Source organism: Myotis yumanensis, unplaced genomic scaffold, assembly GCF_028538775.1.
Source record: "Myotis yumanensis isolate MYYU_CA2020_CCGP unplaced genomic scaffold, mMyoYum1.0.hap1 SCAF_13, whole genome shotgun sequence".
In the NCBI taxonomy this organism is placed as follows: Eukaryota; Metazoa; Chordata; class Mammalia; order Chiroptera; family Vespertilionidae; genus Myotis; species Myotis yumanensis.
The window spans coordinates 44,687,933-44,701,539 of NW_027223764.1; the positions used below are offsets into that span (position 1 = coordinate 44,687,933).

General features: G+C 48.9%; 1 protein-coding gene across 2 annotated transcripts in view; it reads left to right on the forward strand.

The window, feature by feature from the left end:
* Positions 1-13,102, forward strand: part of VCL (vinculin) — a 110,788-nt gene extending 97,686 nt beyond the window's left edge. Inside the window, exons 16-22 of one of the 2 annotated variants that reach the window (XM_070433033.1) lie at positions 261-563; positions 1,736-1,860; positions 3,528-3,713; positions 6,625-6,828; positions 9,029-9,232; positions 9,653-9,757; positions 11,943-13,102. In XM_070433033.1, the coding sequence (XP_070289134.1) occupies positions 261-563; positions 1,736-1,860; positions 3,528-3,713; positions 6,625-6,828; positions 9,029-9,232; positions 9,653-9,757; positions 11,943-12,089 (1,274 nt within the window). In that variant the 3' untranslated portion in view covers positions 12,090-13,102. The remainder of the gene's footprint in view (positions 1-260; positions 564-1,735; positions 1,861-3,527; positions 3,714-6,624; positions 6,829-9,028; positions 9,233-9,652; positions 9,758-11,942) is intronic. The other variant, XM_070433034.1, reaches the window with a different exon arrangement.
* The last annotated feature ends 505 nt before the right edge of the window (positions 13,103-13,607 follow it).

The window sequence follows — 13,607 nt, forward strand, 5'->3', positions numbered from 1 at the left end:
TCTGCTCGTCTGTGGTAGACAGGAGGCGGCCAGTGACCACTGTTGTGTGAATGCCGTGAGTCTAGGTGGCCTCCTGGGCCACATCTCTGTGTTTCCTACTGTGGTATTCACCTGGAAGCTTTGGATTGTGTAAGGAGGACTTTGAGCTGAAGGAGAGGATTCTGGGTATTGTGCTTTCACATAAGAAACTTGGACAACAGGGTTTTGGAGTCTCAGTTCTTCAAAATAGAAACTAAATTGCATTTCTGTTCTCCCGACAGGGCTGGTGGACGAAGCCATCGATACCAAATCTCTGTTGGATGCTTCCGAAGAAGCCATTAAAAAAGACCTGGACAAGTGCAAAGTGGCCATGGCCAACATTCAGCCTCAGATGCTGGTCGCTGGGGCAACCAGCATTGCTCGCCGGGCCAACCGGATCCTGCTGGTGGCAAAGAGGGAGGTGGAGAACTCTGAGGATCCCAAGTTCCGGGAGGCTGTGAAGGCCGCCTCCGACGAACTGAGCAAAACCATCTCCCCAATGGTGATGGATGCCAAGGCCGTGGCTGGGAACATTTCTGACCCCGGTAAGCAGGGTGCGGTGCGGGTCACTCAGCTGAGAGGTTAGTCGGGAAGCTGACAGGTGGTGAGAGGATGGGGACCTCCCTGCCATCACATACAAAGTCTGGGAGCAACACCTCCCGATTCTTAGTGTGAGAATGCTGGGTTAATCCTTTCCTATCTACAATAGTACTGGACAGGATACTTTCTGCAATACTGGTAGTTTTTTTGTAAGCTAGTTTCTCTGCACTTGATAATGTTGCCTGACTAACATAGTGCCTGGCCCTGTTTAGTCATGATTTTGGAAATTTCCCAAAAGATACTTGATCACCAATCTACCAACTGTTTAGCTTATGTAACTGGCATCATTTCTCTTCTGCTTTTCTTAAAATGCTTTTTCTCTGTAAAACGTTCTCTATTTCTGTCAAATCTGGAGGGCTTACTTTGACCTTTGGTTCTCCTGGTTCTACACCAAAAAAATCAGGGTTTTCTTTCATTGAATTACATCATATTTTCATCACTCCTATGAAAGGTGTTACCACTCCTTTGCTTGGAAACATCTGAATTCCTTTCTGTTCCGAGCATCCAATGTTTCCAGCCTTGTCTGAGTAGAATGTAGTCATCCCTAGCCCAGGCCGAGTCCTGCTAGTACCCTCAACCCAACATCACTACAGACATGCTCGGTTTCCTAAGGGAGTTTCTAATAGTTTGAGTAGATTCCTGAATTCCAGGTAACCGGACACAGTTAGTAGTAGCAACTCAACATAGGGGTTAATCGGCTGAGTGCCAAGTGCAGCAAAGGAGCAGGGAGAAAGGTGAGAAGTGCTGCTGGGAATGTGTGCTCAGTGGACACTGTTATCTCCCCTCGTCTGCGTGGAGCAGACTTATCTCAGAAGAGAGGTGACGAACACCAGCTGAGCCCAGTGTTCACGCCCAGGAATGTCCTGAGTGCTTGTTAGCTGTACAGGCAAGAAGGCGTCCTGAGCTCTACAGGGAACAGCTATTCATTGTGACCCTCTGACTGGGAGACCCAGGTCGTCCGCCTTGCCTCACCTCCCTTCCCCTCAGTCACTGCCTGCAGGGCTTACTGGCAGCTTGACATCCAGCTTTTGTTCATGGAAACCAGTTCTGCTGCTGGACAGACAGTGCTCCCGGGCGCTGACCTGCCCAGCTGAGAGTGAGGGCGTCTTGTGTTTAGGCCTGCAAAAGAGCTTCCTGGACTCGGGATATCGGATCCTGGGAGCTGTGGCCAAGGTCAGAGAAGCCTTCCAACCCCAGGAGCCTGACTTCCCACCTCCTCCGCCAGACCTTGAGCAGCTCCGCGTAAGTTACCCCAGAGATGGAGGGTTGAGCAGCAGGGTGTGGGGCTGCAGCAAGAGAAAGGCAGATTGTGTTCTGGAGCCTCAGTCACCAGGGGCCTTTGTTTAGCCTTTGCTTGAATCTTAAAGGCACCACTTGGTTTTCACTCCTAAATCTAGCGGAGTCCTAACCCAGTGCTCCTGTATGGTGTGCGTGGGTGGGCGGGACTCTGGGCGTTGGCCTGCTGCGATGGGGCGTGGCGGGGAGTCACTCGGTAAGTGTGGATGTGTTGAGTGAGGAGTTAGTGGGGCAGGTTAGCGGGTGGGGAAATAGTCTGCACCCTCGTGGTGAGGTTTCAGGTGTTCCCAGTTGATAATGGCAAAACTGAGGCGGTTACAATCTTATGTAGGTTCTTCTCCCAGCGGTTCTCAACCTGTGGGTCGCGACCCCTGAAAATACATCCTGCATATCAGATATTTACATTACAGTTCATAACAGTAGCAAAATTACAGTTATGAAGTAGCAACGAAAATAATTTTATGGTTGGGGGTCACCACAACATGAGGAACTGTATTAAAGGGTCGCGGCATCAGGAAGGTTGAGAATCACTGTTACTTGACATTTTTAGTAACAAAAGCGATACAATCCTTTTATTATTAAAAAGGTTTTACCCTCCCCCCCAACTATAATTTAAAATCTTTTGATGTCTCCCTAAGTACAATGAATTTATTCCTCTACAGGTAAATGGTTTAGGAGGAGGTTGGCTGGGCATTATCTTGCAGATGCAAATTCTAAAATCAGAAATAGTGACTATATTAGACATTTACTCTGATAGTATTGAAAATAGCTTGACTTTGGGAATAGCTTTTCAAGGCATTAATTTGATTTACTGTCCCATAGTTAATGTCAGTAAAAGATATAATTTTCTGAGTTGGTTGAGGACAAAATTGGGTCACTGGGCCCATAGGTAAGGAATAGTGCTTCCCTGACCTTCAGTGCTTCATTTATTCCTTCCAGCTGGCTGTTGGTGGGTGGTTAGGGCCAGGGATGGCTATTCTGGGGTGGCTTTTTTAATTTTTATTTTTTATTAGTTTCAGAGAGAAAGGGAAAGGGAGAGAGATAGAAACATCAATGATGAGAGAGAATCATTGATCGGCTGCCTCCTGCACGCCCCCTACTGGGGATCAAGCCCATAACCTGGGCATGTGCCCTGACTGGGAATCAAACTGTGACCTCCTGGTTCCTAGATCGATGCTCAACCACTGAACCACACTGGCCAGGCTGGGATGGCTTCTTATGTGATCAATAGAGTCATGACATTTAGAATCAAGAGGTCATTTGGTCTAGCTGCTCCTCATTATCCAAGGAGAAGTTACTTGCCTATGCAGCTTCCCCTCAACAGAGTCAGGGCCAGCTCTTAGATCTTCCTTGAGAATCCTTAGTCTGATAGTGTTGTGCACACCTCCCTGGGATATGTCTAAAACAGTAGCTGCTAGCTTTTTGTGGAGGAAAAAGAAAGAAAATGTGCTTCTGTTGTGATGGAAGCAGGTGGTTGCTGTGCTCAATGTGGGTGGTCTTACGTGGAATGCATGTGGGTGGCTTTTCTGGGGATGCTCTTTAGAGGAAAGGAAAGAATTCTAGGGGGGAGTCTTTCCTGGGGCTTTACTTACAGCCTGGCAATTCTTTCTTAGCTGACAGATGAGTTTGCTCCTCCCAAACCACCCCTGCCTGAGGGGGAGGTCCCTCCGCCCAGGCCCCCACCACCAGAGGAGAAGGATGAAGAGTTCCCCGAGCAGAAAGCCGGGGAGGTGATTAACCAGCCAATGATGATGGCTGCCAGGCAGCTCCACGATGAAGCTCGCAAATGGTCCAGCAAGGTAAGTAATGAGGCTTTTCTTGTGGAGAAAGGATGAGGAACTGCGCACAACACCCAGAAGAAGAGTCTGTTTGGAGAGTCACCCCCTCTCTGTGTTGGTTCCTGTTGTTGGCCATAGTGTGAGCCTCCTCTTCACTGTGGCTTAGTGAGATGCTCCTGGTGCCTGACGGTTTCTCCTTCTAGCAGCGCAAGGGAGGGCGGGGATGCCTGTGGCGGAGAAGACAGTTCTGTGCAGTAGGGTGTCAGGGGCCTCACCCTGGGTATATGGCGTCTTTTAAAAATTGCTTTTCTATCCTGGGATGGCTGAATGTTTTAGGTGCTCTTGCTAATGATCATCTCTCCAAACATGAAACTGTCTCCTGTGGGCTCTGCTACAGCTGGATGCAATGTTGACATTTTCCCTGTTTTTTCATAGAAGCAAGTAGATTGTGTCTTAGGAGCCATGTCTCTTTCTCAGAATCCTCTCACCCCTCAACTCAAGACAGTTCCGGGCTAATTCCAGCTCAACCAACAGGAAAGTGCACATATTAATGTGGTTGGTAGAAATGTGGTCGTTACAGCAGTCATGCCCCGTGAATAACTTTGGCCTCTTTCCCCCTAAGTGAGTGGTAGCTTTTCTAGATAAGAGCTAAACGTTGTTCTAACCTTGCAGTGACACGTAGTCCTAACTCAGTTCTTAACTCTCCCTAATATGACCCTCGATCTTTATTCCAGCATCCATTTGCCTTCTTCTTTTCACACCCTCAGCCGGCTCAAGTTCTCGTACTGACTGTTGTTCCCCAGGGTCAACATGCAGCTGATCTTGTTTTTTTCAGGCTGTTATTTAACTCTATGTTTCTCTGAACTGTTAGCTCTGAGCCCAGGTTCTAAGAAGGAACGACCTTGCTGGTGTTGGACCTGCCTGTGGCATTATTTGTAATTGTATCTCTGCATCTGGGGCATGCACTCCCCTGGGACCACTCACGGGATGTCAGTGCACATGGGAGGGGGGGTGGAGGGACAATGAAGGTTGGTTTTACTCGAAGATTTTAAAGCGAATTTAAATTACATTGCATTAAACCCAGATACATTGTGCAACAGAACACAAAGTATGCATGGACTGTAGAGATAAAGATAAAACTTGGGGGCAAACAGCATTGGCTGTCACATGTACTGCGCTTTGCCATTTTGGCCAGAAGTCCTTAGGTCTGGCTGTCTCCGGTTTGGAGCATCAGGAGATCGCTGGCTTTGAGCTATGTGAAGTCAGGAGCTGCTTGAACCATGTGTGTTTGGGGTGGTGGTATGTGTTTGTGTGTCTGTTTATCTGTCTTTGTTCACGTTGGGACTCTAAGCCCCAGAGCAGTGACTGGCCTGTCCTCTAAGGCCTGGGGATGGATGCTGGTGGAGACTGAGTTTAGGTGACAGGATTTAGATGGTACCTGAGTCCACGTTTGCCCCGAATCCTCCAACTTTGTCATCACCTATGAGACAGGTTTCCTGTGCAGGATAAGACCTTAGGAGTGATAGCAACCTCAAATAAAACTCCACACAGACTCCTTCTTCCTTTTGTGAGAGATGTTTGATGCAATGAATCTGTGCTCACTGTTTTTCATATAAGTGGTTCTGCTTGGTTGAGGCAATTCCTTTTCTTCCCCCCAGCCTACTGTCAGCATCGGATCTTTCGGACTCCTCCCCTGGCCCTTCAGAATCCCTGTCCCTGGTAGTACATTCATCCTCTCCCCCTCCTGGCTTCTGTTCTCTCATGGGCACCAATGTGAGCTCCTCTGAGCTCAGCCTGGCTCAGTGGCCAAGTCCATGTATTGTCTTATCTATGAAATATGTAAATTGAGTGTGGAGTGAGTGAGAAGCCTATTTAGCAACAGGAGAGATATAGGCTGTACCCACAGACCAGCTCTCTGAGTCAGTGCCAGCAATGGACGCATGTGAGATTGCAAGAGCATTGCCTCTGAAGGCCTCGAGGAGATAGAGAGCTGGTCTGAAGGCCGGGCTTTCCCTGTGATGGAAGGCTGGACCAGGTGTCTCTGGACAGTAGGGAACTTGATGTGTCCTTTTCACTGACCACTGTGTTTGTTTCCTTGCCTCTTTCCTGGCTTGCTGTCCATAAAAATCAATTAAAAAATATGTTTTTATTGACTTTTAGAGAGGAAGGGAGAGGGATAGAAAGATAGAAAAATCGATGAGATAGAAACATCACTGATTGGCTGCCTCCTGCACGCCCCCTACTGGGGATGGTGCCCACAACCCAGGCATGTGCCCTGACTGGGAATCAACCAGCAACTTCTTGGTTCATGGGTCAATGCTCAACCACTGAGCCACACAGGCCGGGCTGATGTATCACTTTTAATTCTGGGACTTTTACCTCCTGAAGGAAATATTAATCCGCATCCAGCAGCTGCAGAACTGATCCCAGTCACTTCCTGTGTCCAGGAAGATGTACAACATCACCCATATGGGCCAGCAGGGTGTTCACTTCACTCTGCTCCAAGCCACTTGTGTGACTGAATTTACTTTTTCTCTCTGGATTCCTTTTGAAAGCAATGAGCTATTGTTTAATTGTTTGGTTCCTGGAAAATATTCTGACTTGAGAATTATTCTTGGCAAGTTTAATTTCAGTAGTAAGTGTATAAAAAAGGATGCTACTTGCTTTCGTAGTATAACTGTTTCTCTGGAAACCCTTTGCCACTGGTGTGAGTCTCCTTCCTTCACTCATGTGAACAGGGGGCTTGGGCTGAGGCTGGAGGCAGGGATTCCCCTTCCGCGGAGCGTGGTCCACCTGGCTCCTGGAGAACATGCCGTTTCCTCTCCCGTCCCAGGCAAGCTTTGGTTACTAAACCAGCTGCAGCCAGTTCCCCAAGTCCTGCTGCTCTTACTAACACTGTCCCTGTTTCTCATCCTTCCTGCCATCGACAAAGCCGGGTCCCCCAGCCGCTAAGGTAGGTATAGGTGTTGTAGCTGAGGCAGACGCGGCTGATGCTGTTGGGTTCCCTGTCCCCCCTGACACGGAAGACGATTATGAACCTGAGCTGCTGTTAATGCCATCCAATCAGCCGGTCAACCAGCCCATTCTGGCCGCGGCTCAGTCATTGCATCGGGAAGCTACCAAGTGGTCTAGTAAGGTACTGGTTAGCACCCCCAGTTGGGGCTGCTCCCTATGCATCCGGCCATGTGCAGCCTTGACACATTGCATCACTCGTGATCTTCGCGGTCCTGTGAGTCTGGGCAGGGCCAGCATCTGTCTGTCTGCACCTTGTTGGGACTGGCTTCACAAGTTTGATAGATCTGCTAATGCCAGGTTAAGGGGCTTGCATTTATGTCTGAGGGCTAGAGAGAGCTGGGGCACTTTTTGAAAAGATTCTTTTTTTTACAAACCTCCTGGCCACTATGGGAAGATTATAGCCCTTGGGCAGCCATGGATGCGCTTCTCAATGATTTGCAGGTCAGGAACCTTGTAGACCATTAAGAGGTCACCGTGCTTGTCTCCCCCTCCCGCCACTGGCCTCTCACTGATGCACTGGTGGCTCGGCAGAGGTGGTCACGGTGAGAAGCAGCTTCATTATGGCAGCTCTCTGGGAGGGCTGCTTGCTGCCCTGCACTTGGCTGAGGGGCCGCTCTGGCCTTAATGGGAACCCACAGGGAAAGGGGCTTTGTTGAGTGCTTGGCCAGGTTTCAGTGGGAGGGGCCAGAGAGCGCTCAAGGCTGCAGGACAGGCAGCAACAGAGCTTTGGCCTTAGAGACTGAACCAAAGCTAGTGGGGGTGTGCGGGTGGGAGTGATCACTTTTTTTCTCCTTGAAGGTCGCATGTTGCAAGAAAGGGTTTGAAGAATGATGGGTAATAACTAACCTGGCACTGCACTGTCTTCTAACAAGGTCATGAAGTCTTAGAATGACCCCAGGTCTGCCCTGGAAGAGGTGGGCCCAGGCGGCCTTGTCTAACACCCTGTTCTCAACTTCATATACCTGCGTTCTCCGGCCTCAAGTCCTGCCTGAGATGTCACACACCTTCTGGCATAAGTGCTCCGCCGCGTCATGGTGCCTGTGAGGTCCGGCACGAGCACTGCCGTGGCCTGGTTTGTGTATGCCTCACTGCATCGTATAGCGACGAAAAAGCATGAGGGGAAAAATGAGTACGGCCTGACCTTTTGGGTAGTTTGAACAGTGCAGTTGTTATTTTTGGTTGTTATTAGCCAAAAGAGAGCCTTTTGAGGACACATAAAATAAATTGGTTACACAATTCTTTATTGACCCATAAGGGTTTTAATGAACCAAAATGCCAAATCTGAGATAAACTGCTGTTAGTTGGAGTGAGGGTTCCATTTACAGCTCAACTCATGATTTTATTTTCCTGATGCCTCCTATGGCATCTTCTTTGCTGAAATTTTCTTTAGTTGCAGCCACCTACCTGAGGAGATGGAAGAATTGATTATTGGCCTTTCTTAATGTGAAAAATTAAAATAATATGTTCCCTTAGGCCCGTGGTCGGCAAACTGTGGCTCGCGAGCCTCATGCGGCTCTTTGGCCCCTTGAGTGTGGCTCTTCCACAAAATACCACAAAATGCCACGTGCGGGCGTGCATGTACAGTGTGATTGAAACTTCATGGCCCATGCGCAGAAGTTGTTATTTTGTGGAAGAGCCATACTCAAGGGGCCAAAGAGCCGCATGTGGCTTGCGAGCCGCAGTTTGCCGACCACTGCCTTAGGCTAACAGGGCAAACAAGAGGCAGTGGAGGGAGGGTAGGAATAGTCTAGGTCACAAAATACATCTTTTTTCATCGTGGCCGATCATGGTTACTGGGTTTTAAATTCTGGTTTGGCAGAGACAGCCCTTGACTGCTCTTTGTAACAAGGGCGAGGATGAAGAGGATGAGTTCAGCATCTGTGATGGCTCCTCTGTATTTTTCCCCTCAGGCCAGTTCTACTGCTTCTCTCCATGGAAAGGGAATGCCTGTTTAACCAGCCTCGTGTTCCCATCCCCGTTTCATTGACATGATTAACCTGGAGATGCTGAAGTGCTTGTCTAGTGCTATGCCTGGGGTGCACACGGGGCCCTTTCAGACTAATTCCCAGTTCTTCCCTTTTCAGCCAGGTGGTTTCTCTCCCACTCTCTCTCAAGAGTGCTAGGGTGAGTGCCCTGTCTCGCTCTCTCTGTCTCTCCTGTGCTATCCATGCCCCTCGAGCACAGTCTCTCTATCTTCTTCTCACCTTCCAGAGGACTGCTGGAGCAGCAGGCTCCCTTCTCTTCTCTCTGTGCTCCTACTTCCTTTGCTCACGTGGCCAGAGTGTGGGCTGAGCTCACCCTGTGTATTTGCCTCTCTCTAGGGCAATGACATCATTGCAGCAGCCAAGCGCATGGCTCTGCTGATGGCTGAGATGTCTCGGCTGGTAAGAGGGGGCAGTGGTACCAAGCGGGCATTGATCCAATGTGCCAAGGACATCGCCAAGGCCTCAGATGAGGTGACTCGGTTGGCCAAGGAGGTTGCCAAGCAGTGCACAGATAAGCGGATTAGAACCAACCTCTTACAGGTACTCAGGAGTGTGTGTGTGCATGTGTGCGTGTGTGCGTGTGTGCGTGTGTGTGTGTGTGTGTGTGTTGGTGTTGGGGTGGTGGGACGTGGGAGGGAGAAAAGCAGGAAAGAGAAGTGGGCGAAGAAGGAGGAGGAGGCACGTCAGAGTAGAAAGATGCAGCAGAAAGGGGAAATACACATGTGTGTTTGGGAAAGACAGATTCAGGGAAGTTTATTTCCTAATCAAATGAAAGAATCTCAATGCTTCCATTTCTGGACAAAGGGACTATACTGATCCTTAGAAGGAAGCAGGTGGAATCCTGCTGCTAATTTATTGAGTGCCTTCTGCACGCCAGCCACTGGGAATACAGAGGTGGACAAGTTTTGTCCTCAAGGAACTTGCAGGCAAGAAAAACACTAACGAAACATTTGTTTTCAGGTGTGTGAGCGAATCCCAACCATAAGCACCCAGCTCAAAATCCTGTCCACAGTGAAGGCCACCATGCTGGGCCGGACCAACATCAGTGATGAGGAGTCTGAGCAGGTACGTGCCTGCTGCTTCTGGCTTCTGGCCAGCAGTGCCTGTGCCACTTCTTAGCAATTTAATTCTGCTTTGGGAAGATTTTACCTGTGAATTGAGTATTCAGTATGTGGGGTGGAGTCTTCACTTCTCTCTGAAGAGCATCTGTGTTGGAGACGCAGCAGAAATTTGGAAAGTAAAGTGAAACTCTTGTGCGGCTTTGGTCATTTTACAGGTGGGAGATGGAGGCCTAGGAGGTTTCAGTGTCTCAATCCGTTGCAGTGAGGACTGGACTCATTCTTTTCCTCCCTGGCTCTCCTGAGCCTCCAGTGCCTGTCCACTCTGGTCCCACGGTAACCTTCCGGCTGGAGAGGACGTCTGCTCCTGGCTTCCTGGGGATAAGCACCTCAGGGAGGACGCCTAGTGTAGGCTTGTCAGGATCCCGTGCTGACCCTGGGATGACAACTCAGAGGAGGTGCTTTTCTTTGACAGATTGAAATAAGGATGGCGGGCGGGTTCCCTGCAGCCATGCTTCTTGTTTGTATCCTGGCAACCACTTCTTGGAGTTGTCCTCCTTCCCTGCCCCCTGGAAATGTGGCCCAGGTCTTTCAGAAAGCCCCCAGTTGAACACCTTTTCTTTCCTGTATCTCCTCTCTAGTAGGCTCTGTTGTGAGCCAGATCCCCAGCTTCTTATGGTAGGTAGCACGTATTTTGTTGAACTGCTCAGGCAAGCTCATCATACACTGGTTGTGTAGGTGGGACTGAATTAGGCACTGTATAGGGTAGTTTCAAAAACAGACACAAGCCCTCCCCTTGGGGAACTCACAGACAGCTTGGGAGACTGCCTCTGACCTCTAGGCCAGGAGCCGAGGCGAGGGAGATGTTAGATGAGACAGTGCCAGGATTCTGCCTTCACTTCCATGCCTTAATCCCAGCTCTCCCCTATCTCTCTCTTCTCCCAACCATGGAACCAGATCTTCACCCCTCGCTTCCATGTACTCTAGGCAGGTGTGGGCACTGGGCTGTTTCCTCTCATGTGGTCTCTTCTGCCCCAAGAAAAGGAAGGTGAAAAACCAGGGAAGGATAAGGCTCAGAGTTTCAGACTTATTTAAATAACCAACAAAAATATATCTTGGGAATATCTACTGTGTTCTATTAAGTAGTCCAATAAAGAAAGATAGAAACTGAACGAGGTAGAAAAACACGACTGCAAGCTTATCCTGTTGTGTGAGATTGGTTGGCAAGTCTCCGACCGCTCTAGGCCTTAGCCTCTTTGTTGACCAAGTGAAAAGATCAACTTTCAAGAATTGTAGCCTATTTTAGTTATGCCTCTCAGAGCCCACAAACTCTCTGATTGCATGCACAAATTTTGCAGATGTGAGCATTTTTCATAAAATTGCAGGTTCTGTGGCTCAAAAACAGTTAAGAATTAAAAAAAAAAAAAAGAATTAAGGGCTAATGGATTGGTAAGTTCTCTGACTTGCTATGGTAGAGCGTCAGTGTGATTGATCCCAGTCCTGTAAGTTTGTGTATGTAGAAGATGTACTTAACTAGATTTTCATGGATTTGTAAGGTGGTTGGTTTGTTCATTTAATTATTGTTTTTCATTCATTAATTAAATATTTATGAAATACCTCTATGTGACAGGCACTCTCCTAACACAGAGGTACAAGCGTGAACAAAACTGACACAAATTTCTGTCCTGATGGAACCTAATTTTTAGATAAAACAGATAAAACAACCTAGGTAAAACGTGTAGTACAGCAGTTAGTGGTAATGGGTTCCATGGAGAAAAATGAAGAAAGAATTGGAGGATGAGGACTGTTGGGAGTTGGGAAGGTGATTTAAAATAAGGTGAGCAGGGAAAGCCGCACTAGGGTGACAATCGAGTGGCGTCTAAAGGAGCTAAAGGTGAGCCACGGGAGACCTGGAAGAGCATTTCAGTGGAGGGCACAGCGGCAGCTGGAGGCAAGAGCTTGTTGGAAGATCAGGAAGGTATACACTAGAGGCCTTTGGAGGGTATAGTGCACAGTGAGGGGCCAGTTTTGGAGTCTTTTTGGTGATTCGGCTACACCAACAGTGACGTGACAAGTACGGGGCCTGCCAGGAGCAGGTCATGGAAACGGCAGTCCACTCCTGGCTTACACTGGTCCTGGAGGCAGGGCGGCTGCGTCCGGCACTGAGTGATGGAGGTCCTCTTCCCCTGCAGGCGACGGAGATGCTGGTTCACAACGCCCAGAACCTCATGCAGTCTGTGAAGGAGACTGTTCGAGAGGCAGAAGCAGCTTCCATCAAAATTCGAACTGATGCTGGATTTACACTGCGCTGGGTTAGAAAGACTCCCTGGTACCAGTAGGCACCCGATTGAACCTGGTGGGCACAGAAACCCCTACTAAACAGTATGAAAATGATCTGAGCTCCAGGAGCCACCCAGAATTGCTGGGGGGCTGAAAGCCACATCCTGGCCTGATATAACAGAAAGGAATGGGGCCTCTTCACATTAGAAAGCATTTATTCTCTTGTCATGGACACTCTGAAATGTGTCTGCATCCTCAAACAGTTATACTCCTGCACATGCTCCCAATAGGCAGACTGGGTTCTAGCCCATGGACTTCACATAAGCTCAGAATCCAAGTGTGAACACTAGCCAGACACCCTGCTCTGTCCTTGTTCCCAGGGTACAATACCCTGTCTGCTTCCTTTCCCTGCTCCCTATTCCCCCGCCAGGCTCCCGAGACCCAGGGACCCGGCAAGTCAGTTAAGAAGGAATCACTATGCCTTCAAAATTTGTTTTGGGCTTTCCATGTTGCTGCTGACCTGCTGGTGCTCCCTGGCTGTGCTACCTGGACCCTTCAGAAGTGAGCCTCACTGCTGTAGGGGAAGCTGGCCTCTGGGGGAGCCTCAGTATATGGGTCCTGGATTCACTTCCTACCCCTCCACAATTTACTCCTTCTAGTTTCCCACAGGATAAAATCAAATCTCAGTCTGTCAGGAGGAAATCACAGAATCACGATTGTCTTCTCCGTGCTCCTGAGCAGTGTCTGTGCCAGGGAAACCCCTCGTCCCTGTCCCCCTGCTGTGGCCACCCAAGGTAGCCACCCCATGAACACACTGTGTCCTGGTGCTCTCTGCCGCTGGAGGGGCAGAGGTGCTGGGAGTCGCTCTGCCCAGCGTCCCAGCAGGGCCACTCCCAGGCGCTTCATGCTTTGTCACTGCCGGCAGAGGTCTGTGCTGAGGCCTTATCATTCATTCTTAACTCGTATTGTTCTGAGCTGAAATGCTGCATTTAATTTTTAACCAAATCATGTCTCCTATCCTTGCTTTTATATTCTTGCCCCACACCCTGCCTAAACAAGATTTTTAAAGATACATGTTTGTTTTTCTGTAATTTCGAAAAGATCCTTTTTATCCTTTTGAAATTCAGTCCTAAGAATTGGTGCTTGCCCCCCAGGAATGTTTAATGGACAGGCAGTCCTGTCTGAAGGACACTTCTTACCCAAGGGAGAGTGAGTGGTACTTGCAGACTGGAATTCTGGCGCTGTTGGGGATGAATCAATGGGAAATAATCCTCAGTAATTTCTATCTCCCTCAACCAACTACAGCCAAGCCCCTTGCATCCTCTGCCCCTCCCAAGTCCTATTGTTCAAGAGAGTAATGGGTAAAATATTAAATCATCACCGTAAGTTTCCTATTAGCAAATGAGAGAGAAGAGCTTTTCCTCTTTTGCTTTTATCACTGCGGTCTAAGCATCCCCAGCACACGAAAGCGTATTTCTCCCCAAAGCCAGAACTGGGTGAGTAGAGGAGGAAGAACCCTTGCCTGAATCCACCGTGATAGATCCCAACGTGGAATGCGTAAGACCTGGTACTGTACA